General features: G+C 53.7%; 1 protein-coding gene across 1 annotated transcript in view; it reads right to left on the minus strand.

Annotated features, from left to right (window-relative positions):
- Window positions 1-591: 591 nt before the first annotated feature.
- Window positions 592-25,345, minus strand: part of TSPOAP1 (TSPO associated protein 1) — a 33,550-nt gene continuing 8,796 nt past the window's right edge. Inside the window, exons 9-29 of the mRNA XM_066636487.1 lie at window positions 23,374-23,496; window positions 23,085-23,189; window positions 22,739-22,789; window positions 20,183-20,378; window positions 18,955-19,190; window positions 18,273-18,382; window positions 17,837-17,946; window positions 16,461-17,282; window positions 15,751-15,902; window positions 14,932-15,414; window positions 14,135-14,443; window positions 13,440-13,637; window positions 10,711-11,617; window positions 9,769-9,942; window positions 8,838-8,989; window positions 7,597-7,765; window positions 7,006-7,077; window positions 5,758-5,849; window positions 5,191-5,262; window positions 1,115-1,213; window positions 592-643 (exon numbers count right to left, since the gene is read on the minus strand). Coding sequence (XP_066492584.1) covers window positions 617-643; window positions 1,115-1,213; window positions 5,191-5,262; window positions 5,758-5,849; window positions 7,006-7,077; window positions 7,597-7,765; window positions 8,838-8,989; window positions 9,769-9,942; window positions 10,711-11,617; window positions 13,440-13,637; window positions 14,135-14,443; window positions 14,932-15,414; window positions 15,751-15,902; window positions 16,461-17,282; window positions 17,837-17,946; window positions 18,273-18,382; window positions 18,955-19,190; window positions 20,183-20,378; window positions 22,739-22,789; window positions 23,085-23,189; window positions 23,374-23,496 — 4,659 coding nt within the window. The 3' untranslated portion in view covers window positions 592-616. The remainder of the gene's footprint in view (window positions 644-1,114; window positions 1,214-5,190; window positions 5,263-5,757; window positions 5,850-7,005; window positions 7,078-7,596; window positions 7,766-8,837; window positions 8,990-9,768; window positions 9,943-10,710; window positions 11,618-13,439; window positions 13,638-14,134; window positions 14,444-14,931; window positions 15,415-15,750; window positions 15,903-16,460; window positions 17,283-17,836; window positions 17,947-18,272; window positions 18,383-18,954; window positions 19,191-20,182; window positions 20,379-22,738; window positions 22,790-23,084; window positions 23,190-23,373; window positions 23,497-25,345) is intronic.

Genomic DNA, 25,345 nt, shown 5'->3' on the forward strand with positions numbered 1-25,345 from the left:
GTCTTGGGCGCCGCAGCCACACACCAGTCTCCAGTGTCTCCAATAGTCTCTGTTCCAGCAGTCCTCAGAAGTCCGTTCACCCATCTGTCCACTGGTCAGTCAACAGGTCCAGTAGTCCATTAGCCAGTCCATTAGTTCCTCAGTCCATTAATCCACCAGTTTAACTTTCGATTTTGCACACATGTTCACTCTCTCCCCCCCTCCTTCTCCAAGCTTTCCTCCTTTCACCCACATCCCTTTTCTTTCTTGCAGGTGCTACATTTAACCCTGAGGGCCTTTTTGCCTCCAAGTGGCTGCAGCTGTGCAGCACACTCACTGCCATCTAAGGCCCAGGTGTTAACCCCATGCTTGCCTGCCAGAGCAAGGGGCTGCTGTTGACACTACACCCTGTCTCCTCGAGGGATCTGCATTTGGAAGGGGGAGGGGGTGCTTTCTAGGCCTCAGCTCTGGTGGGCGAGGAGTCTGTGGGTGGCAATGACACTGGCAGCCCGCCTGCCCTTGTTCTGAGAGACCAGTGGCCAACCAAGGCTGCAAAACACCTGGGGAAGGCCCAGCATGGGACTTACCCAATTTCTCTCCATCATTCTTCTTCTTGCTCTTTCCCATCTCACGCCTGTCACTGGACCCTCCTCTCCCTCATTTTCTGAAAGAGGGTCACAGATTTGGTCAGGAATGTGCAATAAAAGGAGCCTACCAGAGGTCAGCAAGCACCACTCCCTAAACTGCACCCTGGAGTGGCTCTGTCTCCAAATGACTTCCTCTGCAGCTGCAGAGGAAGTGGAGATAGAGCCACTTCTTTCCATTGTTTGATGTTTTGAAAGTCCCCTTGAGGAGGGCAATGGATACACCCACATGCATCCTGCTAGTCCAGCGTTTTTTTCTTCACAAAAAACCCAACCTTCTAGTCCTTAAGGCTGTGGAGAAACTTTGGAAAATGGATGAGCAGTGATGGCAAAATGAGTGGCTTTGGTCCTGAGTTGGCACCCCATGTGGGTCATGAAACTCACAGGGTGATTCTGCTTCCCCACAAGGATGCCCACCCCCTGAAGCTCTGAGATCTTGCTCAAAAGCCCACACAGCTGGACACTGATCTAGCAAGCCAGGCACACCTCACCTGCCTCCCGAGGCTTGGCTCACCAGGTGGTGCTCCATCCAAGGGCACAGCTTCCAGGAAGTCGGATGGTGCAAGGCCCTTCTGTCCATTGGCCTCCCCCTGCAGGTGGAGAAGAGACAGACTTTATGGGCAGTGAGGAAGGAAGGAGCCGCACAGAGGTGTGCTCCGGAAAGGCTCCTCAGCACGTCACAATTGTGTGTGATGCGGAAATACAGCCACTTGTGCTTTTCCCTGGCAAAGAAGGATGGAGGTGGCAAAGGCTCTTCGCCTCTTGGAAGTCTGCCTGTGCCAGGCAGTTGTTACAGGAACCTTGCAGGGGAAAAGGGGACCATTGCATTTTCAAAATGGACCTGTTGTCTCCTTCTGCTTTGCTGAAAACAGAAACGTGGACATTTTTTATGCCAACATGAGACACGAGGTTCAGGGCAGATGAAAGAAAGTGCCACTTCACTCAACACATAATTAACTTGTGGAACTCAATGCTCCAGGATGGCTACTCCCTTACACAGCTTCAAAATAAGATCTGAGAGATTCAAGCTGCAGGCCTATGAACACTGACCTGCGAGTACATCTCTGGGATTCACCCCCCCCCCTTTTCCTTTTTTTGACACTTCACAAGTTCCTCTTCTGTGCTGGTTCAGCAGGACAAAAGCTGCAGGAACATCTTCCTGCAGCAGCCCTTTTCCTTTGCTTGAAATACCAGCTGAAGGTACATTTGGTCCCTTTCTTTGCCTGGACGAGCCAAGCCTTCTCCTGTCATTGGCATGCACCCACTGCCTGGGCAGCCAAGATTGCCTGTCTAGGTAAAGGAACAGGACGAAATGGCCAGGTGAGTGCCACTTGTCCAGTCAGGTTGTTGTTGGCAACCTTCAGGCTCGAAAGACTCTGGTATCGCGCTCTGAAAGGTGGTTCTGGCACAGCGTCTAGTGTGGCTGAAAAGGCCAATTCGGGAGTGACAATCCCTTCCACACCGGGAGCAAGTGCAGTCTGTTCCTGGTCTGTCTCCCTGGCTATGGGCCTTCCTTCTTTGCCTCTTTGCCTCAGACTGCTGGCCAAGTATCTCTTCAAACTGGGAAAGGCCATGCTGCACAGCCTGCCTCCAAGCGGGCTGCTCAGAGGCTAGGGTTTCCCACTTGTTGAGGTCCACTCCTAAGGCCTTCAGATCCCTCTTGCAGATGTTCTTGTATCGCAGCTGTGGTCTACTTGTAGGGTGCTTTCCTTGCACAAGTTCTCCATAGAGGAGATCCTTTGGGATCCGCCCATCATCCATTCTCACGACAAACACAGGCGTCTCTGTTTCAGTAGTGCTAACATGCTAGGGATTCCAGCACGTTCCAGGACTGTGTTGTTTGGAACTTTGTCCTGCCAGGTGATGCCGAGAATGCGTCGGAGGCAGCGCATGTGGAAAGCATTCAGTTTCCTCTCCTGTTGTGAGTGAAGACTCCATGACTCGCTGCAGTACAGAAGTGTACTCAGGACGCAAGCTCTGTAGACATGGATCTTGGTATGTTCCGTCAGCTTCTTGTTGGACCAGACTCTCTTTGTGAGTCTGGAAAATGTGGTAGCTGCTTTACCAATGCGTTTGTTTAGCTCGGTATCAAGAGAAAGAGTGTCGGAGATCGTTGAGCCAAGGTACACAAAGTCATGGACAACCTCCAGTTCATGTGCAGACTGTAATGCAGGGAGGTAAGTCCACATCCTGAACCATGACCTGTGTTTTCTTCAGGCTGATCGTCAGTCCAAAATCTTGGCAGGCCTTGCTAAAACGATCCATGAGGTGCTGGAGATCTTTGGCAGAGTGGGTAGTGACAGCTGCATTGTCGGCAAAGAGGAAGTCACGCAGACATTTCAGCTGGACTTTGGACTTTGCTCTCAGTCTGGAGAGGTTGAAGAGCTTTCCATCTGATCTGGTCCGGAGATAGATGCCTTCTGTTGCAGTTCCAAAGGCATGCTTCAGCAGTCAGTCAGGTAACCTGACAACATCATCAGCCTGAGATTTCTTAAGCATGGGGATGCTGTGGGGGGGGGGCGTGTTCTGTTGGGTCTGCTGCTGGGATCAGCTGCCAGTTTGCAGAAGGCTCACTCACTCACTGTCCAGGAACTGCAAGGACTAGAATCCTGGGGTGATGTAAGTAGCTAGCAGTAGGGACTGTGTTTCCAGCTGGATGTGTTTAGGGCAGTGGTTCTCAAATGTTTTAGCACCAGGACCCATGACAATCTGTTGGAACCTACTAGAAGTGATATCATTAACTTGGAAGTGATGTCATGGCAGGTGGTTACATCTTCAAGCAGGAAAAATTTTTAACACCCCCATATGACAAAATCAAATTTAAGTAAGTAAATTAAAAGTTTAAAATAAATATGTTTAAAAATTTATTTAAAATAAAGACCCCTCCGAACCCTCCAATCAGTTCCTGTTCTGTTTTAAAAAATTCCCCAAATATTTCAAAGGCTGCAATCCTATCCACACTTACCAGTGAGTAAGACCCTGCAACAACTGCCAATGCAGTCACATACCATGGCAGCATCAAGTCTAATGTATTAAAAATAAAATACACCTGAAATGAATGGGGACCCACCTGAAATTGGCTCACGACCCACCCAGTGGGTTCCGACCCACAATTTGAGAAACACTAAGGAATCAAGGCTGCAATCCTATACACACTGTCTGCCCTTTGGGGACAGGGAACCATTTTATTTGTTTTATATAGCTATAGAAACCGCTTTGTGAGCTACTCTGTTGAAAAGCAGCATATAAATATTCTTACTCTTAATAATAATAACAATTGAACACAGTGGGACTTACACCTGAGTAGACATGCCCAGGACGCTTGTTTCAGTTGCTCTTTCATTCCAAGTCAGCCTCCAACTTTGGGGTTTAGTGTTGGGGGTTTTGTGTTTTGATCTTGAGCAGCATCCTGGCTCCCCCTGCTGACCATTACCAGGTACTGCACCTCATTTGCCTGAGCGTCTTTTGTGTCCACCCAGCAAAATGCAGGCATTTTTCATCAGCCTCCATGTTAAACTTTTCTAGTCCCCCTTTCAATTCTACTGTGACTCGATTTTAAATAACCCACCCCCCGGATTCTGTGCTTTCCTGGGAGTGATGGTTTTTCCAGGTAGCCCCCTCTGCCTGGTCTATTTAGCAATGTTAGTGGGCTAGATCTCCTAGTCCTACCAGTTCAGTTGCTGACCCAGTAAAAAGGCACAGAGCAGGAAGGGGTACATAAGCACTAACCACTAGCTGCTACTCCTTTCAGTGCCTCCTCCAGCTCCTTCTCTGACAGCCCCACTGACTATGAGCACAAGCCTAACCGATTTTCTAGTGCTGGTGCAATTGCGCCAGTGGGGTGTGCACTGCATCCTGTGGGGGAGGGGCAGTCACTGGGGCCTTCTTAAGGTATGGGAATATTTGTTCCCTTTCCATGGGACTGTATTGTGCTACACCAGAGCTAGAAAGTTGGATAGGATTGGGCCCTATGACTACTACTTTAGAACTAAAGTGTTATGGAGATTGGCCTATCAATGGTTCTTAGACACTATTGCTAAGTGAAACCTCTGTATAAAGTGAAAGTAGCAGATCTTGGGGCCCACAATCAGTTTCATGCTCTTCATGTTAGCTTCTCTTGCTCCTCTGCCTGGTCTCTTGCTCCTCTGGCTGCTGGACTCAAAAGACCTTTGCTTGACCTGATATAGGTACCAAATTGCTCTGTTCCGTTTGTAAATTCTTTGTTTTTTCAACAGCTTGTCAAGGAGTTCACTTTGCAAAGTCTGGTTGCAGGTCTTAAGAGGCAGGCTTCTGCTCTGCTCAGTTGTCCTGCAAAGTGCATCGTTCCAACCTGGTCACCTCAGCTCTTGCAAAGCTTACTCTAATCACCAACAATTCTGTAGGAAAACTGCAATGAAGGTGAAAACCACCAGTTTCCAAAGTTGCGGAGGGGGGATCGGTTGTGGGTGTTGCCTGCTTAAAAATGGAATTGCCAGTGATCCCGCAGTCTGTACTGATGTGGATCCTGGACTCAGCCAGACTTTACCCCCCCTGAACAGTCTGGGGCAAAAGGGAGGTCTGTACTTACATAATAGAATGCATCGCTCTCCCTGGAACGCAGCACTGTCATGATATCCCCAGCACCAAGTTTTAGTTCCACCTGGGAAAAGACACAAAAGCCAAGGGACAGATCAGTTGAGAGTCCAGAGTCTCAGTTTTAATTTTGTGGTTGAAACTAACCATTTTGGTGTGATGCTGAACATTTCTCGCCTAAAGCAAGTTGACTCTGCCAATAGTCACCTATTTTGATACTATTTGAGCCCACTGTTTCTCCTCGCCTGCATTTCCCCCCCTTTCTTGGTCAGGTGGTCCCACACCATCACGGATCACGCAGTCTAGATAGGGCAATGTCTGGATGCTATGCAGCCTACTATGTTTGATGTCACTGAGGGCAAGTGCAAGTCACTTAAGCCGGGAGCGTTTCAGCTCAGGGCCTCCAAACATCAAGGTGGAGTGACAGGGAGAAGGCAGGTTCTGGAGTGCCTGGGGTCCTGGAGGTCGCTGTTGAGGTCAAGATCCAGCAGAACCCCCTGATGGTCACAAGCAAGCTCTTGTGCCTTCTGAGTGCAGCAAGGGGACGAGGAGCCTCACTCACCTCTGGGTTGAGCGTGGGGCTGTAGTCAAAGATGGCCAGCACCGTCCTAGGCACGTCCTCCTCAGAGCTCAGATCCTGGCCTTCACACTCCCCTGGCAAAGAAGAGAAATGAGCAGCCACATCAGGAAGGGCTGCCCTCCACGGTCAGCGCATGCCAGGCAGAACAGACCCCTGGCAGCTGCGGTTCCCACAGAGTCAATTGCATGTCCCTCCAAGTTCATTAGATGAAACAGGAGCATGCAGGATCCAGCCCAGCGCTTCCCAAATTACCCTTCTACTTGGCAATGTGCAGGACTACAGTGCCCTCAATTCACAGTAGTGCCAAAGGACAGGTCCTGGCCCCAAGGGGCTTACAATCTACAGTTTGACACATGGGAGATCACAGAGGAGGGGGGAGGGAAAGAACATGCACAAGTTTCAGCGACATATTTGGCAGCCCAGTAAGAGTGGGAGATGAGAACAAAGCAGCTGTGCCAAGGGCTGAGTGGCAAGGCGTCCTAGTGGCACATGGTTACAAGCAGAGATTGTGTCTCTCTTTCCAACTGTCTTGCAAAAGAGAGAACAGGCCTCCTTCCTCAAGCTGCACACTGGCTCCGTCCACCCTGCCTGCCAACTCACATCTCTGCTCAGCGCTTTCTGGGGAAGGAGGATGTTTCTTGGGTGTCTCCTTACTCTCAACACCACTGCCTGTTCATTGGTAGGGCAGAGGGGTGGGGGTGGATCATTCCCTACCCTGAGAGCACTGGATGCATCAAGCCTGCCCTTTCTGCAGCACACTGATGTACCCCCCACACACATACGGTGGGAATCGCTAGTGTAGCCAATATCAAAACCAGAAAGAATTCTCACCAAAATGGGAATTCTCATCTTCCTCTTTGTCCCGCTGCTCCACTGTGAAAGAAAAGACGCTCGATGTGTATCAAGTTTGTCTGTTGGGTAAGAAGACCAGCCTCCCACTTTCAGGTGCCCAGAAAAGGGCAGGACTGAGTAAGAGGGATCTGCGCAGAATAAGCAGCTGGAGGCAGACCCTTGGTTCAGTGAGCTGAGGACTGCCTACAGAGCTCTCCAGGGTCCAGCCAGGAGTCTCTGGGGGATGAGCCAGCACACAGGGTGTGCGCAATCCCTCCTCCTTCATGTGTCTTGGCAACTGCTCTTGGATCTGCTGCTCTTTGAGGGCGGGGAGGGTGAGGAAACTGTAGGGTGTGGTAAAAGACTGCAAGGAGTCACCAGTCTGGAAATATCACAGACCTTTCTTGGACCGCTGGGGCTTTGGAGGATGAGCTGTGGGGCGTTGCGGAGGTGGAGAAAATGCACCGTTGCCTTCAGAGGAAAAACCCAAAGAAAAGAACAAATCAACCAGCAGTCTAAAGTCACAGACTGGTTATCAAGCAGGTCTAAAGGCCTTTTCTTAAAGCCTGGAATTTCTCCCCAGCCTTTGGAAGTGTTGCCCCCAGCAAGCCAGAGGCAGAGGAACTGTTGGGATCAAGCCTGAACTGGGAATGCTGACATTGCGTTTGGTTAGACTGGGGGTGACCTGAGGGGCACATGAGGATCCCCACTGCCACACGGGAGCTGAAGGCAGGACCAGCCATTTCTCGACCTGCTGGGGGTCTGACTGTTTCTGCCCTGCTCTGCCGGGGCATTTGTCAAGAAAACACCCCACGTGTCCCCAGGAAATGGAAACACAGAATGCTGCCTTAGGCCTTCCCACCTACAGCTGGTGAAGCGGAATGCACTAAACAAGGCCGACTCCATGACCTTTGAGGTCAGAACCAAGAGGCATTGTCAAGGGCCTTCCAAGCAAGACCCAGACAGGAAAAGGAACTGTTGGCAGAGCACCTAGACTTTCCGCCAGCATCTCGGGGGGAATGTGGCCGTCTTGCAAGAGCTGCTGCCTCGCACAGGAACTGTCCACCTGGACCTCGGAGACCATGTTGCAGGGGATGAAACCCGTCCGCCCTGCACATTCTCCCCTGTAGAAGCCATCTGCATCCTTGTGGCCGTAGACCTGAGGAAGGAGACAGAAAATGGAGGTGGCCAGGGGGGGTTCTCGTCCCAGTGGCTCTGGTCAAATAGGTTCAGCAGGTTTGGGGAACAACCATAAGGTTTTGGAGAGGTGAAGGTCAATCGACCACACTCACACTAGCAGCAGCTGTTCTTGTTTCAAACAAGATGTAGCAAGATGAGAAAAGGTCAAAGATCTACAGAATCCAGCATTTTGCTTCCTGCAGTGGCCAGCCTCTGAGAAGCTCACAGGCAGAGCATCAAGGCAAGAGCCCGCCATACTGTTGCTCCCCAGCAACAGAGGTAGGCTGCCTCTGAACCTGGAGGTTCCATTTAGCCACCGTTACTAGTTGCTCTCTTCTTCCATGAACGGTCTACCCCCCTTAAAAGCTGTCTAACAGCCCAATCCTATCCACACTTTCCTGGGAGTAAGCCCCATTGACTCTAATGGGGATTACTTCTGAGTAGACATGCATAGGATTGGGCTGTGTGTCAGTAGCCATCAGCGCAGTTTCCGGCAAGGAAGAGCTCCAGCTTCTGATAGAGGGATCTTGGTGGGCAGCCCAATGAAAGTATCTCCTCAGTGTGCTGTGGCTGTGACAGTGGAAACACCATTTTATTTAAGATTACTTACTTAAATTGTAGGCTGTTTTTCAAGAGACCAACACAGCTCACAAAAAATGGGTGATTTTATCAGGAAGGGGATGCAAAATCAAGCGTCCCTAAAATAAGGCCTTCCTTTAAATCTGTGGTGTGGCCATGTGGGGAATCCCATGTGCAGCTCTTGTTGCCTTATCTCAAAAAAGATATTGTGGAGCCAAAGCAAGTGCCAAAGAGAGCCAGAAAAACCACAAGAGGACTGGAAGATCTTCCCTAAAAGGGAAGAGTGACAATATTGGGTCTTGAGTTTAGGATGTTATGCAAAATTTTGTTTATAATTGTGAATATCATTCTGAGTTTACAACAGAGAGGAGTGAAGGTGGGGCTGTGAGGGACAGAGAAGGCAGGAACATGATGCACCAGCCGAGAGGACCAGAGAGTGGCCCAGCCTGGCTTCTCGCCAGCGCTGCACCTACCTTTAGAATCTGGCCTTCTTGAAAGGGGAGTTCTTCCTCTGCAGCGTCTGGGTTGGGAGACATTGAAACTGGGTCGTAGTCAAAGAGGGCTACAAAAAGCCGCACCGAGTCCCCGTCATCCACACTTTGGGAGGGTGGGCTTCCCCAAGGACCTGTCAGAGATGCAAAAGAGACTATCCCAGTCGCCCCAAATTCATTTTCAGCCTGTCCTAAAAGCATCAGCTGGAGGCAACATGTCAGTGTGGAATCAGATTGATCCTTTCATCCTCTCTGCTCCCCCCCCCCCCAAAATAGGACATTCCGGAATCAGCGCCACCCCAGGACATTTTGGTGACGCAGCAAAAACTCCAAATGACATGCCACATCTGAGGGAGTGCTCCAGCCCACAGTCATCCTACAGCCATTTCAAGTTTGAGGACGGGTAAGGCAGAGGAGTGCCTGCAGTATTCGCAAGGTGCTTGGGCGATCAGCTCCCTGGAATTCTCACCACCATCCTCTGAAGTGTTATTTCATATGAACATACGAACAGCCCCACTGGATCAGGCCATAGGCCCATCTAGTCCAGCTTTCTGTATCTCACAGTGGCCCACCAAATGCCCCAGGGAGCACACCTGAAAAGAAGAGACCTCCAAGGCATTCTGGGAATTGTAGTTAAGAACATAAGAACAGCCCCACTGGATCAGGCCATAGGCCCATCTAGTCCAGCTTCCTGTATCTCACAGTGGCCCACCAAATGCCCCAGGGAGCACACAAGACAACCAGAGACCTGCATCCTGGTGCCCTCCCTTGCATCTGGCATTCTGACATAAATTTCCATTTTGCAGACAGGGAAACGGTGGGTCAGTGGGGCTTGAACCCCTATTACAGAAAATGCTTGAGGTTGGGGTCGGCTCCCTTCACTTGGCAGCCTTTGCCAGAAACTCTAACTCACCAGAATTTGCCCGGGCAGCTGCCACTTCTGGACTGCTCCGCAGGGACTGCCGGCCTCTTCGGCCTGGGGCCTGCCAATCCAACAGCTGAGGATCTCTGCTGCCCGCCACCTGAAGCAGAAACAGCGACAGGGTTAGTCTCAAGGTCTTCCTCAGAGGTTCGCCCACTGAAATAACTGCAGCCCACAGCAAGAACACAGAAAGCAAAGCATTCCAATGCAGAATTCCTCTTCGGGAAACTTCTAGAATCAGACTTCCAGGAGACTGTGGGGAGCCAGGTTTGCCCAGAGGAAGGGGACAAAGATGGATCTGCCCTGCTGGACCCCCCCCCCCCAGTGAGCCCTCAAAGCACTGCGACACACGCCAGGGCGGGGCGGGGATTTTGTGCAGGAACTGTGGTTGCTCTCCCTCAGATTTCCTGCACATGCAGCCTTGTTCAGACCCTCCAAATCCAGCTCAGATTTCACTTTGGTGGGAATCCAACTGCCAGACTGCCACAGCCTCTCCAGAGGGAGTTTCCCCACCTGGCTGAAGTGCTTCCCTCACAAACAGGATTTGGGAATTCTGATATTTTTGTCTTTCGAAATCCCTCATGAATGGGGGGATTGGGTGAGTTGCTGTTCTTCTGGGCTGGCCTCCCCACCCCATGAATTTCTAGAGCTGGAGAATGAATGCATCTTGCCTTGAGCACACACACTGTATGCGCCAGAAAAGCAGGCACACAACTGCTGCGGAGGCACACGGGCTCCCTGAGCATGGACTGAATGCAAAGAACCAGCACTTCCTTGGCTTCTCAAACTGCACAGTGGAGGTGATTGCAGAGCAGGGCTGTGCTGCGGGAAGCAGAGCCCCCTACTGGAGTCCTTAAAAAGCACTGCCGCCTCAAGCGGGGAGGCCTTTGGAAGGACTCAGGGGAGGGGGCTCTGCCTCATCTGGCTCCTCACTGAGCCTCATGTGCGGAGCCCAAGCAGAGCACGTGGGTTGCGAGTGCTTGTGCAGCGGGGGAGGCCCTGCCTCCCCCACCAGCAGGGAGACTGGAATGCCGGGCAGACCTGCGGGGGGCGCCCTGGCAGGCAGAAGACGGGGTGGCGGGGTCCCGATTCTGCCTGTGGCGAGCGCACCGCGGAGGTCTCCCTGCGGGGGCGGCGGGGAAGAGGAATCCTGCAGGAGGCCCGGCCGGAGCCGGGCACAGCCAAGCCAAGCCAAGCCAGCAGCAGCAGCAGCAGCAGCACAGACGCGGCACGGCTCACGGACCCAGGCGGGCGCAGGGGCTGGCGCGGGCGGCGGCGTCCCGCCCCGGGGGGCGCTGCAGAGCGCGGGGCTGCGCTCGAGGCTCCTGCTGCGCTCCTCGCCGCTGCGGCTGCGGGCACGGCCCGGGGAGGCGCTCCGCTCGGCGCCCTCGTCCTCCCAGCTGCTGCAGCGCCGCAGCGCCCGCGCCGCGCCCGAGCCCGAGGCCTCCTCCTCGCCGTCGGAGCTGGAGGCGGAGGCGGAGGGCGAGGTCCAGCCCGGCTCCGAGTCGTACTCCACGTCGATCTCCAGCAGCGCCTCGCCCAGGCTGCTGATCACGTCCAGGTCCTCCTGCAGGCTGTGCGCGCGGTACAGGCCCCCGCAGGCCTCCTTCCCCGGCCAGCTCCCGGCCGGCGCCGCGCCTCTGCTGCGCCCCCGAGGGCGCGGGCGGCGCCGGGGACGCGCCTCCGCCCGGCGCCGCGCCCAGCCTTCCTCCTCCTCCTCCTCCTCCTCGGCCTCCTCCGGGATGCTGAAGAGGGCCTGGCCGCAGGGGCGCTGCAGGGGCGCCTCCAGGATCCGCTCCAGGAGCTCCTCGTCGCTGTCGCTGTCGCCGCCCGCGTCCTGCTGCTGTCCGGCCGGCCCGGCCCGCCGGGAGGGAGGGAGCGGGAGAGAGAGGAGAGAGGCGTTAAGGGGGCCGCGGGCGCTGCCCTCCACCCTGCTGGTGGGCACCGGCAGGACTGCCCCGAGACCCGCCTCGGCCTGCTGAGGTCTGAACCACCGCGCAGCCCTTGGCAACGGCCCAGGGAGAGGAGCGCTGCAGCCCCCAGTCCGGACTCAGCAGCATTCCAGGGCCCCTTTCCGCATGACCCCCGCCTGCCCCACTTTGGGATCGCCAGGGTTGGCAGCACCCAGTTTCGTGGCCCCCAAGCCAATGGCAGCTCTCCTGTTTGCCCTGCCTCGACAGGGCCGCCCTCACCAGTTCAAAGCAGAGGGGCAGGTTCCTGCATCTTTCACTTGACACACAAAGAACTCCAGGCAAAGTCCCACCTGTGTGGAAGCCTGGCGCTTTCACTGGCCCCCTGGGTCCCTGCCTGACGCAGGTTAATGAAATGTGTTTGATGAATCAGGGTCCTCTGTGGGTGGTAGTGTTGGAAAACACAACCAGTCCTTCACTAGTGACTGGAACACGGACAGAAGAAGGGGCTCCCTACAGTCTTGGGACTGGCATCACCAGGAATGATGATAGCGGCTGATGGGGTTGAAAGGCGATGCGGCACTTGTTTCTTTTGGGTTGAGATGCAGAGCGGCCCTGCTCCTTCCAGAGGCCTTGCAAAACTCTCTACTACAACCTGGACAGATCCTGCAGAAATGCTTTTTTCTGGTTGCACAGCACAATAACTCGCGGTGGGAATCATTGCTCAAGGCCCAGGTCAAACTCTGGAAAGTAGGATTTCAAGCTCAAGAAAGGAGAGTATTTTCTGGACATGTGCAGAGTGCCTTTCTCCTTCAACACAGAGCACCCATGATCAGTCCCAGAAGCAATTCCCTGACACCTGTGATTATTAGAATGACTCTCCAGCAGCACCCTGGACAAGGAAAGTGGGAAGTGGACCACAGCATCTTGCAACCTGTTGCAGAAGAGGAAACTGAGGCGCGCAAGGCACCATGTAACTGCGCAGGTGGTGGCCCAGCGCCCACTCTGCATGCAGAAGGCTCCAGGCTCAGTCCCTGGAAAGACCCTTCCTTGCTTGAAATCTGGGTGAGCTGCTGCCAGTCTGTGTAGACAAGACTGACCTGGGGGACCAGTGGTCTGACTTGCTAGGGGGCAGCTTCCTATGTTGGCACTGCTGCTTTGAGAAGATGGCATACCGTTCCAGAGGCTGTGTCTTTTCCAGAAGGATATCCTAGAGTGTGGGAAGTGCAGACAGAATTCAGATGACTGGGAGGGTAGAGCACCTTCCCACTGGTGAAAGGCAAATGAGGGGGCTGGGTTGGTGTCCTTGCTTTTGTTTTAAAGAAAAAAGGTGAACAGCCAAGAAAGGAGGGGGTGCCGGAGGTCTGGAGTGGAGAGATGGCAGGGATGGTGGTGACGCAGTGATGCAGCTGCCAGGCTGAAGCCAAGCAGGGCCAGGGCACAGTCAGTGCCTGGATGGGAAGAAACCAGTCCATGGCCTCTGGAACTCTGTCAGGGCTCACAGTGTCATTCTTTCCTAAGCTGGAAGGTTCGAGGACCTGGTCGGACCATTGAATTGGCAACCTGGCCCTAACTGCATCTTCTGCCCCTTTGCCTCAGCATCCATTTCCCACCCCCTTCTGTAGCTTCTTTGTGGCAAGTTGCCACAGCTTCCATTGACAAGTGCGCTTCCTGCACACTGACGGCACTGCATTAATAAACAGGCCTGAGTCATCATTAAGCACCCCATTAAGGCAGCCTCCCCAGACGTACCTTCTCTCCATTTTCTCTGCTGTGGTACTCCCGTGGATTCCACTTGGAGTCCCCCTGCCTGCCAGAATGCTGGCTGTCTCCTTCTTCATCTTCCTCCTCCTCCTCTTCCTCCTCCATAATGTCGGAGAGGTCGGACCCACGACTGTGGTCAGCGAGGAGAGTCAAAGGGCGGTTTCCGGGGTCAGACCTTTTCTCTCCCTTCTGGAGGAAAGATAGAAAAGGTGAAGAACGCAGCCCCCTACAGCAGGACCAGAGCCAGAAGGAACACTTGCAAATTTAACACTTGCCCAGATTTTGCTGTTCAAACCTTTAATACAATATTTCTAATGCTAATTTTCATTTTTGACCATGAAGTGATGCCTTAAAAACAGGAAATTCAAAAGCCTTTTAGCATCTGACTGTTTTGGTTTGGGGCAGATGTTAAATATGAAACCTCACAAGCTGTCAGTGGTCAGATTCTGCCATTGCATGCCATCTGTTAAATGTAGTCAAAGACTGACCAGCACTGCATGTCCTTTATCAAGACAATTGCCTGTCCAACACTGACATAAAACTATCAGATGTCAGACGCAGGGACAACCCAGATGGACTACTCTGGGAGCACATTTGTTCCAGCTCAACTGTGTTGTGTGGTTGCAGTTTGTGTGAACCAACCCTCAGGTTTACCCAGTTGGCAGAGAACAAGAAAGACCAACCTCTCTCCGGACCCTCGGGACTGGGATGGCAGAGTCGTCTCTCGAGGTCTCTTTCAGCAGCTTCCTCCCCGAAGTCCCAGCCAAAGGTCCTGGGGCTCCCTTCTCACTCCTGCCCGAGTTGCCCTGCACCGCCAGGGGGCCGAAGTCCGGGGTCTTTGCTCCCAGGCAGACCTGATCACTGTGGCCCCCTCCTTCAGGCTGCAACCCTTCCAGCCCCGGTTCCGCGGAGCTGGCTTCACATGTCTTCGGTTTGCCAGCTCTGCTACCTGCGCTCTCCAGCTCTGGCTCTTTGGCTGCCTGGAGCGGCTCCTGGGAAATGGAACCCACACTCTAGTTCAGGGCAAGTGTTATGGGCAGCCCTCACTCAAAACACCTCCCGTTTCCAAAACAACTGATCATGCAAGCGATGACTTTTGCAATCACTGACAGATTGCAGTCTCTCACTGAATGTGCTTTTGGGAGATCCTGAATGAAGGCTGCGACAATGGTGATTATTAAAAGGGAGTGACTTTTGCGTATACTGTACATTCGTCAGAATCAAAAGGTGCCTTTCCACCTTCCATGGATCACTAGGGAGAGGCCGAGAGGGTCTGCCAGTAGTCACCCTCTGAGCTTCCTGGCTCTTTGAAGGCAGGTCTGCCCCCATCTAAGTTCAGCCTTCTGCTTCTCTTGGCCACTCCACCACACTGTCACCATGAATACATTTCAGCCTTTAATTTCTGACTTTTCCCCTCACCAGGTTTCCCCAAAAGGAAAGCCAGAGTGCCCAAATACATCGTCGTCGTCATCATGCATACCTGGGGGTCTTCTTTGGACTCTTCCAGGGCTGCCGTCCTGGTTGTATCCAGATACGTGGTTGCCGGACAACCAGGGGGTGGCACAAAGGACTCCCGTTCCTCTCTTGTTACAGTCCCCAATTCCGGTGGCGGCAGTGCCTGTGGTGGGTCTGTCAACAGCGCCCTGGTAGGAGAGGAGCACCCACTTGGGGATGCCTCCTCAGGCAGAGTCTTTGGGGAGTTTTCAGAGGTGATCTTGGCAACTGCTTTGTCCGGGGCAGAAGAGAGCGCTGAGCCCCGTTCCTCTCCACATGAAGGCCCAGTTGAAGAGGAATGACCCGCATCTCCAAGGAAGGCTGGGGGGACCTGAGCCGGCACCGAATCCACCGACTCGCCATAAAGAGACACGGTCCGCACGGACACCTCCTGACAAACCTGGAGGATCTGCAGCTGAGAAACCTCAACAAGGACACTGCCTGCAGTTGGGGAGGTCACTTCCATCACCTGCAGCAAAGAAGCAGGGAATGAGTATGACGTGGAGCCTGGAGCGCCCATGCGTAGACTCACAGGCTGTGGCACAGGGGATTCCCTTGGATCCAGGGGGTGAGCAACGAAAGACTCAAACTGCAGAACATCCCACCACCTAAAGATGTTGTCAGTCTGGGTCCTTGCATGCAAAACTTTGACCCCGTCTCTGACCTGTGGCTCCTCCCCCCAAAGGATGGTGCCACTCGAGTAAGGGGAAGACCACAGCACCCAGAGATACCCTGCCCTGCAGCACTGCCCTTCTGCCACGGGGGCGACACTGCCCACAGACGGTGCCCCGCAAGAGCACTGTACCTTTTGTCCATCAGCATACACCGCATAGCCAGTGACCCGCACCCCGTTGGAGGAGCCCTCTGCATCGATGGTGACCGGCAGCCAGCTGATGACCAGGATGCCTGCAGAAGGGCCGTGCTCCACTCGGACGTCCAGAGGGGCGTCTGGAGAGCCTGATAAAAGAGTCAGACCAGCCCCCCTTCGTTGGTCCCTTCAAGATCACTGCTCAAGTGCTTTCTCGGAGGAAGAGCTCTAGAAAGCCTGGTGTCATATGGAGGGAGAGACTGCTTGGACCTGCCCCCTGCCTGTCCCCAGTGAGCCGGGCAACGGGGCTCCTGGAGCAAAGAATTCTCTAGCAGGTGACACGGGTGAAAAGGCCCCACATCCCTTCCTCTTTGAACTTCAGCAGGCAGAGCAGTGTGGAGTGTAGTCTGCCCCAGTGATCCTGGACGCACCCCTCACCCTCCCACACACAAACCATTACAGACACTGCAGCAGGATCCAGAACCCCTTGGGTTTTTGGCCGTGTGTCTGGCTCACCGCTTAGCACTGAGCAACAGCTTGGGAGCAATAACTGGTCTCAGCCATTATTAATAATAGTCTCCTGTCAAGCAGAGCCGTGCAAGGACCCTCCTGAGCACAGACAGAGCCCGCCGTCTTCTGGAGTGAAGACTCTGCCCCTCCCCACTGACAGCAATCGGAAAGCCGGCCAAATGCCCCTGGGCACTCACCTGCGGACGCCGTCAGGAAGTGGGTCTCGGCCAGCAACAGTGCCTGTTCTCGCCTGTCCTGGGATGGGTCCCAGACTGCCTGTGAAGGCTGGGCTTCCACGGTTGCCACGTAGGAGGTGTTTGGACTCAGGTTGCAGAAGGTGTACCAGTAGACCCCAGCCTTGGTCGTGTCACGCGCCTCCCTGTTGAGGTACAGGGTGTGTGGGAAGTTGCTGTTACTGGGGAGCCAGGAGATCCCTGCGGACGTGGCTGTGATGCTGTGCACCCTGAGCTGGGTGGGAGCCAAGGCTGCCTCGTGCCCCACCAGGAAGGTGCACCGCAGCCTGTCTGAGCTGCCCCTCTCCAGCACTGCTTGCACAGAAATGCGGTAGGCCTTGGCCTTCAAGTCTAGCTTCTCGATCACGGCCTTTGTTGGGGAGCCGGCCTTCACTGTTTGCCGAAGTTCCGTCTCCACATAGACGTTGTAGCTCTGGACCTCGGAGTGACCAGTGGGCAGGAGAGGGGGCTCCCACCCCACCAGGACGCTGCTGCCAAACTGTTTGAGAAGTGCCACCTTCCTGGGGTAAGGCACTGCTGTGGGATCCCCAGCCGCTTCCTGGTCCCCTCCCACCCTAGATGGTGCTGTGCTGGTGCTGAGTTCCTCCGCTGAGTAATCACTTCTTTCTGCGCTGCTGGGGCTGGAGCTCAGGAAGCTCCTCTCCAGGGGAGAGCTCTGGGAGAGCTCAAGGAGCTCCTGAGGCAAGAAAGTCACAAGATCGTCATCTGAAACCCGCTCCACGAAGTTGGAGGGGACCAGGCCTCTGCGGCCGTCCATCAGCTCCCCTGCAGAGGAAGACAAGAGCAGGCTCAATCTGCACCTGTTCCCCACCAACAGGCCTCCCTCCCCTCTCCTGCAGGAACTTGTTTCAGCCTCCTTCAAGGTGACCTGGGCCAGTGGCTATCACCGCCCACACCCACCAGTTGTGAGAGTATTCCGTGCACAGATTCTGCCCCGAGTGAGGAAATCCTTCCTCGGGCTTGTCCTGTATCCCTTATCAGCCACCTTCATTGTATATCGTGTTCCAGTATTATGAGAAGGGGTAAAGCAGCTTCCTCTGTCTGGTCTCTCCAGGCCGTCTCTTTAGCAGGCATTCAACCCTCCAGAAACCCAGAGGCCCCAACTTTGCAGGGGGGCAACCCACACATGATGTGTATGACACATCTGGCTTGTGGCCATTTCCTGTGTTTGGGCTCAAGGAAATCATTGTGTGTCCCAGAACGTCCCATCAGCAGCACCCAGTTTCTCTGAAGATCCCTCATAGACCAGACTGGGGGAGGGGGGGGGCTGTTCCTTTTTCAAACCAAGCGGTTTCTTCTGATGCGTGGCCCATCAGTACCTTCAAAGAAGCCGTCGTCGTCCATTTCTCCGTAAATGTAGATGTACTCGCCAGCCGTCAGTGGGAGTTCAGCTTCGGGATTCTCATTGGGACCATCAAACGGGTTATAACTGAAAGGGCAGCGATGGTCAAAAGAGCCATTTTTGACACCAAGATGTCAGAGGATTCGGGGGGGGGGGAATCTCCTGCAGGCTCTGGAACCTGCTTCTGAAGCCAGGGGAAGCTGGATGGGGTGGCAGCAGAGACAGGGAGAGCCCACGGTCTCTGCACAGCTGCCAATGCAACCAACCTCCCAAGAAAATCAGGGCAGTTCACGCATGATCAGTTCACACATGATCTGTGCACCTTTCACAGGTGCACAGGTGTTTCATTCCTTGATTGCCAATGCACATATGTGCACTGCCCCCCCCCCCGACAATGGCCACTGTGCTTTTACCTGTATCGAGCTAAGAAGACCCGGAGCTTCACTGGGCTTTGGCTCTCTGGCTCTGGGATCAAGGAGAAACTGTCAGCATCCAATTCCTCCATCTCGCTGGCCGTGTCCACCTAAGGAAAGGCAAAAGAAGATGACAGAATGGTGGAAGGAACCAGGGAACCCTCCCAAGTGCCCTGGCCGGCCAGCACAGATCTTCTCAGGCCTTCTCTGGGCGCCTCCCACTTCAGAGTGGTTCTGTTGTCGCATCCTGACCCACACTTTGAAAACTGATCAGAATATGTTTATTCAGTTAGTGGCCACATCCTGTTTGGATGCCAGCGCAACATCCATCCATCCTGGCAATGCAACCCGACAACACAACAAGAGCCAAATGCTGGCCAAGCAACAGCCCTCCCCAGTAACACACCCTCAGCACCAGCAGGAACATCCTTTTCGCGACTGTGGACTTTAAAACAGTGGTTCTTCTGGGATCTCTGACTCACATCCATTGCTTTGAAACAGAAACTGGTATCTTTGACTAAGAAAAACCCTGCACGTGTGCTCTGCATCAATGTATCTGAAGTCCTTTTCTCCGGAAGTCCTGTATTTTGTTCCCCTCGGCACTCTGCTCACGTCTGGAGGCAGCCCACGTTTTTGAAATCGAGGCCACTTGGCCATCCCACCCCACATCCCCAGGCCTCACCTCCGGGGTGGGGCAGCATTTGGGGCTGTTGTGCAGGGACTCGGATCGCGACGAGCTGGACTGCGACTCCAGTCTCCTAAGCGCTTTCTTGCAGGCAAGCGGAGGAGTGCTGGTCTCCAAACCGATGTCCATGGCAGGCACCGCGGGGTCCAGGAGGCCAGGCGTGGCAGGCGGGAGGCCTTCCCCTCCTCCATCTTTTCCACTCAACCAAGGAGACACAGGCACAATGGCTGAACCTGCAACCAAACACGAGGTGTTACTGCTGGCAGGGTGGCAGCAGGGCTGGCTGGAACTAGGAGGTGCCCTCTCACCTTCCCCCATCCACCGAAACTGGCCAAGGCAGCGGACCGGCAGGAAGAGTCAGCCTCTGCTGTGGCTGCGGCTCCCCCCCTCCCTGCATGTTCCAGCCCACCCCTTCCCCTCTTCGACACTTCCTCTTCCTCCTCTAGCACCGGGTGCATCGCAAGGCAAGGGGAGGCAGCTCTGGGCCAGTCCTGGCTTTGGGCCACAACTCGGAAGCGCCACTGAAGGATTTCGGTTGATCTGCTACTTCATTTCTTATGAATGGCCCAGTCCTCCCTGGGACTTGTGCTGGCAGAACTCGCATTCGAGGCCCAGGCTGCTGGCACAGCAACCTCAGCAACAGCACACAGCTCAGGGTCACCCATGCCAAGGTCTGGCAGCCCCAGGCATACACCAAGGGGGGCATTCCACAGGAGGATCAGGGTAGGGATCGGGGTCTGCTGGGGGTGGGCATATTCAGGGCAGGCTTGGGGCAGCTTTAGAAGCAGCAGCACTGCCAATATCCTCTGCCCCCAGCCTGGCCCGCTGGGATTTACACCAGCCAAAGAACTGGCACCGGTGCGAGTAGCCCACTGGGAACCATGGTGTGGAGGAGTAGGTAAGAAAAAACTTTTTTGCCTACTTCTCCATGGCTGCCTGGCCCCAGCGGCCCATAGCATGCACTGGAGGCTGTGCCCGCCGCTGCACATTCTGGGCTGGACCAGGAGAGGACCAGGCTGTAAAGCAAATACACTGGATTTTTTAACTGCGGGGGGGGGGGGACGAAAGGGCAGATTTTTATTTCCAGCCCCTAGAATAGGATGCTATGCTCCAAATAACACTGCAGAGTCCCAAATGCCGTTGCCCGGAAGGCCTGATGGCAGAGAAGCACAGAGTCTGCACCCAGGAGCACAGAGCGGGCTCCAAGGCCCCGGCCCCCACTCACCTTTCTCCTTGGGGACGTCCAGGAGCTGCAGGGAAGGCTGGCAGGGAGTGACGGTAGCCTCAGACGTCCCCAGGGAGGAGGGCAACGGAGGACCCCTCTTCCCAGCTTGCAGGCGAAACCACTGGAGCTCTTGCTCCAGGAAGCGGAACTGCTCAGTGTGGCTACGGCACTGATCCTCCAGCTCTTGAACATGCGCCTGCATGGGGGGGGGAAGGGGGTTGCAGGTGAAGGAGGTTTTGAGAACAGGCAGGAGAACACTGCTGGGCCAGGCCAAGCTGGCTCTATGGGGCCCCTCCTGCTGCATCTCACAGTGGCCAGCCAGATACCATCAGGAAGCCCACAAGCCACAGGGCATCAAAGCCCCACCTGCCAGCTCTACTCAGCAGCGGTCTGCCTCTGAAAACAAAGGTCCCACCTCGCTTTCCTAGCAAAAGGCCCTCAGTTGACCTCTTCTCCTCCATCTAATGGTCTCATCTTGTTTTATAGCCATCTGAAGCAGTGGCCACCACCTTATCTTGTGGCAGTGAGTTCCATAGATTGATAGTATTGTCCAGGGTGGTGCTGCTGCCCCCACCCTGAAACCCAGCAAAGTGATCCTGGGAGTTACATGGGAGAGGAGCCCACCCCCAGCCTTGATCAGGGGCACCGGACCCCCACAGCAACATCTGGAAACAAAGGGCTGGATGCACCTTTAAAGGGGGGCAGGAAATGGGGGCTGCAACATTATGACCGCCAAGTTGCAAAGAAGTCTTGGAGACTGCTGAGTAGGTAGACCTGTAGGCCGGCAGGCTGACAGTCTACAAGCCGCGGTAAAGTGAAAGGATTGCGACAAGGCATGAACGAAGATGGGGGAATGTACATTTGTCAGCAAAAATGGTCGATACAGTGAAAGGATGTGGAAGGAAGGGGAATGCCTCTCTTCTGTGAAGGACTGCTTTGTCTTCTTGGAAGTGCAGCACAGACACAGAAGACACAGGCTACTAGTGGTAAAGGAAGGGTCATGCTATCACAACACAAATCCTTCCTATCCTATCTTATCACAAATCTTTCCATGTATCATCACATCCACAACACATCCTACAGAACAACAAACACACAAGTCATCTGTGTTTCTGCATGCCACAAACAGCAAGAGCAAGGAAGACTCCCTTCGGCAGAGGTGCTTGGTCAATTTAAGGACACATACAGTGATATGGGCAACTCAAGAAAGTAAGCCAATTCACATGTTGGAATATATTTTAATTGTTTTTTCCATTTTCTAGTTGTTTTGAAAGCTTTCTTTCTGTGAGCTGCTAAGGTATGGAATCGAGAGTCAAATAAACCCACAATACATTTCCATTTCGCTCCAATTCTTTCTCTCCCTCTCCACCTTCAATATTTCTGGAAACTTGACATTTCTCTATTCCAAACCCTCCTTCTGAAGAATGCCAGGATTTGGATGAATGGGAAAAGCGGCCACACTCCCCGCATAATGAGATGGCAATACCTGCATGCAGTCCAACGTATTCTGTCAGAGAAGAACCAAGCAGAGACAAGATGGTTAAGTAGGCACAGACATGGGTATGAATCCCAAATCCCAACACCTGCTCTGTGGACAGGAAGTAACAGAGACAAAGACATTCCCAAGCAGGATTCTAAGAACATAAGAACAGCCCCGCTGGATCAGGCCATAGGCCCATCTAGTCCAGCTTCCTGTAAGAACATAAGAACAGCCCCACTGGATCAGGCCATAGGCCCACCTAGTCCAGCTTCCTGTATCTCACAGCGGCCCACCAAATGCCCCGGGGAGCACACCAGATAACAAGAGACCTCATCCTGGTGCCCTATATCTCGCAGCGGTGAGGTGCATTTTTTCAGGGTTTGTTGTGAGCCTGTTCAATGTGCAAGAGAGATGGACTCCCCCCCCCCTGCCCATTGTCTTGCTTTGTTGTTTCTCTGGTCCTCCCTGTCCTGTGATCCAGGGTTCTGGAATTTCAGGTAAACTAAGATGATGTCTCAAATCAGTCTCAGAACCGGAGTACGTGCAGTTGATGCAACTTTCAGTTACTTCACAGTCAGATTTTCCCTTCTTGTTACCGATGCATATGTGCGTACTGATAAAACACTGCAAAAAAGCAATGTAGGTATACATATAATTTCATCCAGATTCTTTTGGTGCACTGTTTTACTGATGAGCACATGCACTCCTGAGCATTGGTGAAACACCACCCAAAAAGAACCCTGCTACAGTACAATCGCATCCACATTGATTTTATTGCAGTGTTTTAATGATGAGCACATGTTCGTTGTTTATGAGGAAAGACACAAATGAACTGAAGCAACACATCTGCAGACAAATTGCATGCACGCACACAGAGGGATCTGTGCAATATTTGGAAAACAGAATGACAGATTCCTAGTGCACCAGTTCCACTTTGGAAATAAGCCCCAGTCATTTGGAAGTCCGAAATCTGGGGAGGAATCTAGCTCAGAAGAATTCCAGGATCACCCCTCCTCCTGCAGCCGGTTAATTAATTTAGCTCTTGGTCCGCTGGTTGGCAGGCCTTCCCACCTCACCTCTAATAGCTGCACTGCTCCTTCATGTTCCTTCCTTGCTTCCGCCTGGGCCTGCATCCAAGAGAAAAGCACCAGCTCAGAGCAGGCCACTTCCACCTGTCTTCATTTCAGGTCATTCTATTTGTCTTCCATTGTGCTTATTTGAGGCAGCTCAGAGTGGCTGTGCCTGGTGCTGTATGGAGCATGTATGCAGTGATGCACATGTAGGCAATGAGCGGTCATCACAGGGCTGCTGCCTTTCCCCCAGTGGAGTCACACATGTGGCTGTGGGTCTCTAGATGATGGAAGAATCAGGTCTGTGTGAAGAACCCCCAAAGGAGGCCAGCTCCTGCCCCTGCTTTCTCACCTTCTGGAGTTGTCTGACTTCGTCTTGTTTCTTCTGCAGGGCCTGCAGGGCTTTCTCGTGCTCCAACTCCAGCTGCTGCCTTCGTCCTGCAACATCTTTCATGTGCTGGAAGTTAAGAAACATGCCCTCACATGTGTACCATGCCCCAACACGAGTGTCTGAACTGGGAGCGAGAGCCAGCCTGGTCCCAGAGTCTTTTGTTCTCCATCCCCACTCTCTAGGACCAGCCACCCAGGTGGAGGCTCCTTGGAATGATGCCTTTCCAAACATGCTGGATATCGGTACCCACCTTCAGTGCCTGCCCAAGACTCTCCAGCCTGGTTTGGAGTTCCTGGCTTTTCTGGAGAGCAGAATCCCGTTCCTTGGTCACCACAGCCACCTGCAGCCTCAAGTCAGTATTTTCAGATTCGACCTGTGGAGGCAGGGGGGGTCACTCCACAGTCCAGGGCTGCCATTCTCCTTCCCTCCATCACTGAGGCTCCAACTCTGGTTCCTGTCCCCGTCCCCCCCCCGTGACTGCTGCAGCCTTTGTCTCTTCCCATCTCTTCCCCAGACTCTGCTACCAACATTTAAGGTGAGAGAACTCCCCTCCAGCTCCTCTTCCACTTGCTCTGCTGTGCATTCCACTGCTCTTGAGTTCTAGTTGCGCTAGGAAAGCATGTACAACTCATTCCAAAGCTTGATCTGTTTGCCCCTGCCTCAAGCTCCGCCCATTTGTTTCTCCCCAGGCATTACCGATACATGCACACTGATAAAACACTGCAAAAAAAAAAAAAAAAGATTCCAATGGGATGGTGTGTGATGAGATGTTGCTGATATGCAAGTGCCATGCGCACTGGTGCAAAACCACACTAAACAAATTAGATACAATTGTACATATGATCACATCATATCTGGGTTCCAGCAGTGTTTGTGTGATCCATACAGAAGTTCTGGAGTTGGACTTAGACCTGGAAGATTCAGGTTCAAATCCCCACTCAACCATGAAGCTTCCTGGTGACCTGGGGCCAGTTTCTTCCCAGGATTGTTGTGAGGATAAAAAGAGGGAAAGAGCCACGTACATCACACTGAGCTCCTTGGGGAGGGGAGGTATGCGAATGTGGAAAACAGAAAGTCTTTGTGTGGGCAGAGCTGTATTAACCCATGGGCGGGCCCCTAAGCTTTCAGGCCCCTAGGCTGGCGCTGCAGGGAGCACTGGTTGGCCAGGGAGGAAGGGGTGTGCCTGCGGGCAGCTCGTGCCACGGGTCTAGCAGGTGCTGTGGGGTGCCCCGGTCAACTGGGAAGTTGCATCACCTGTTTCCGGAGCTGGGCTGGTGGGTAGCTGAGTGTGCAGGTGCCACTCAGTTCCAGCACGCTGGACCCTGCGACGACCGCTCTGCCTGTCCCCAGAGGCAGTGCTAGGCATCTGGCCATGCAGGGGCTGCTTGCAACTGCCCCTGATGCTGCAGGCTGGGCCCTCGCTGGTGCTTCGCATCACCATGGCTTGGTTACCTGCAGCTGGGGTGGACTGCTCATGGCTGTCTGCCTGAGCAACAGGACCTGGCTCAGGTCTTGTGCCCCAACACTGGGGTGGGTAAATTGATGGGCCTTGTCCCCGGGGGGCCCCTAGGCTTCAGTCTAGTCCAGGGGTGTCCAAAGTTTTTGGCAGGAGGGCCACATCAGCTCTCTGAAACTATGTCGGGGGCCAGGGAAAAAAAGAATTAATTTACATTTAAAATTTGAATAAACTTACATAAATGAATATATTAAAGATGAACATATGCATGAATGAAGGTCTTGCAATAGCTCAAGGCCTATAAAAGGCCTTGCACAAAGCAAGGCTGGCCTTTTCTTTGCTGCCGCTGCTGCATCACAGACATGAAAAAGCAAGCAACGGAGGGAGCCATCATCCCACAGCTCACGCGAGAGGTCAAACAGTCGCCCTCACACTGAGAGCAGTTGCGTCGGGCCAGTGCGGGCTCCAACAAATTTCCAGAGGGCCAGAGGCTCATTGGGGTTCCCTGAGGGCTGCATTGAGAGGCCTCGAGGGCCGTAAGTGGCCCCAGGGCCGGGGTTTGGGCACCCCTGGTCTAGTCAGCCGAATGGATAATATACTCCTGAATAAGGGAGGTGAAAGCTGGGGTAAGCCAAGCAGTGTCCAGCACCCTGTCCAAGGGGCAGTGGAAGATTCCTAACGCAACAGTTCCACAGCAGTTCAAGAACAAGACCACAGAAATGGTGAAACGAAAATTTGAGGAAAAGTTGGAACAAGGAGAATTTCA

This window comes from Tiliqua scincoides, chromosome 8, assembly GCF_035046505.1.
Source record: "Tiliqua scincoides isolate rTilSci1 chromosome 8, rTilSci1.hap2, whole genome shotgun sequence".
NCBI classification, from domain to species: Eukaryota; Metazoa; Chordata; class Lepidosauria; order Squamata; family Scincidae; genus Tiliqua; species Tiliqua scincoides.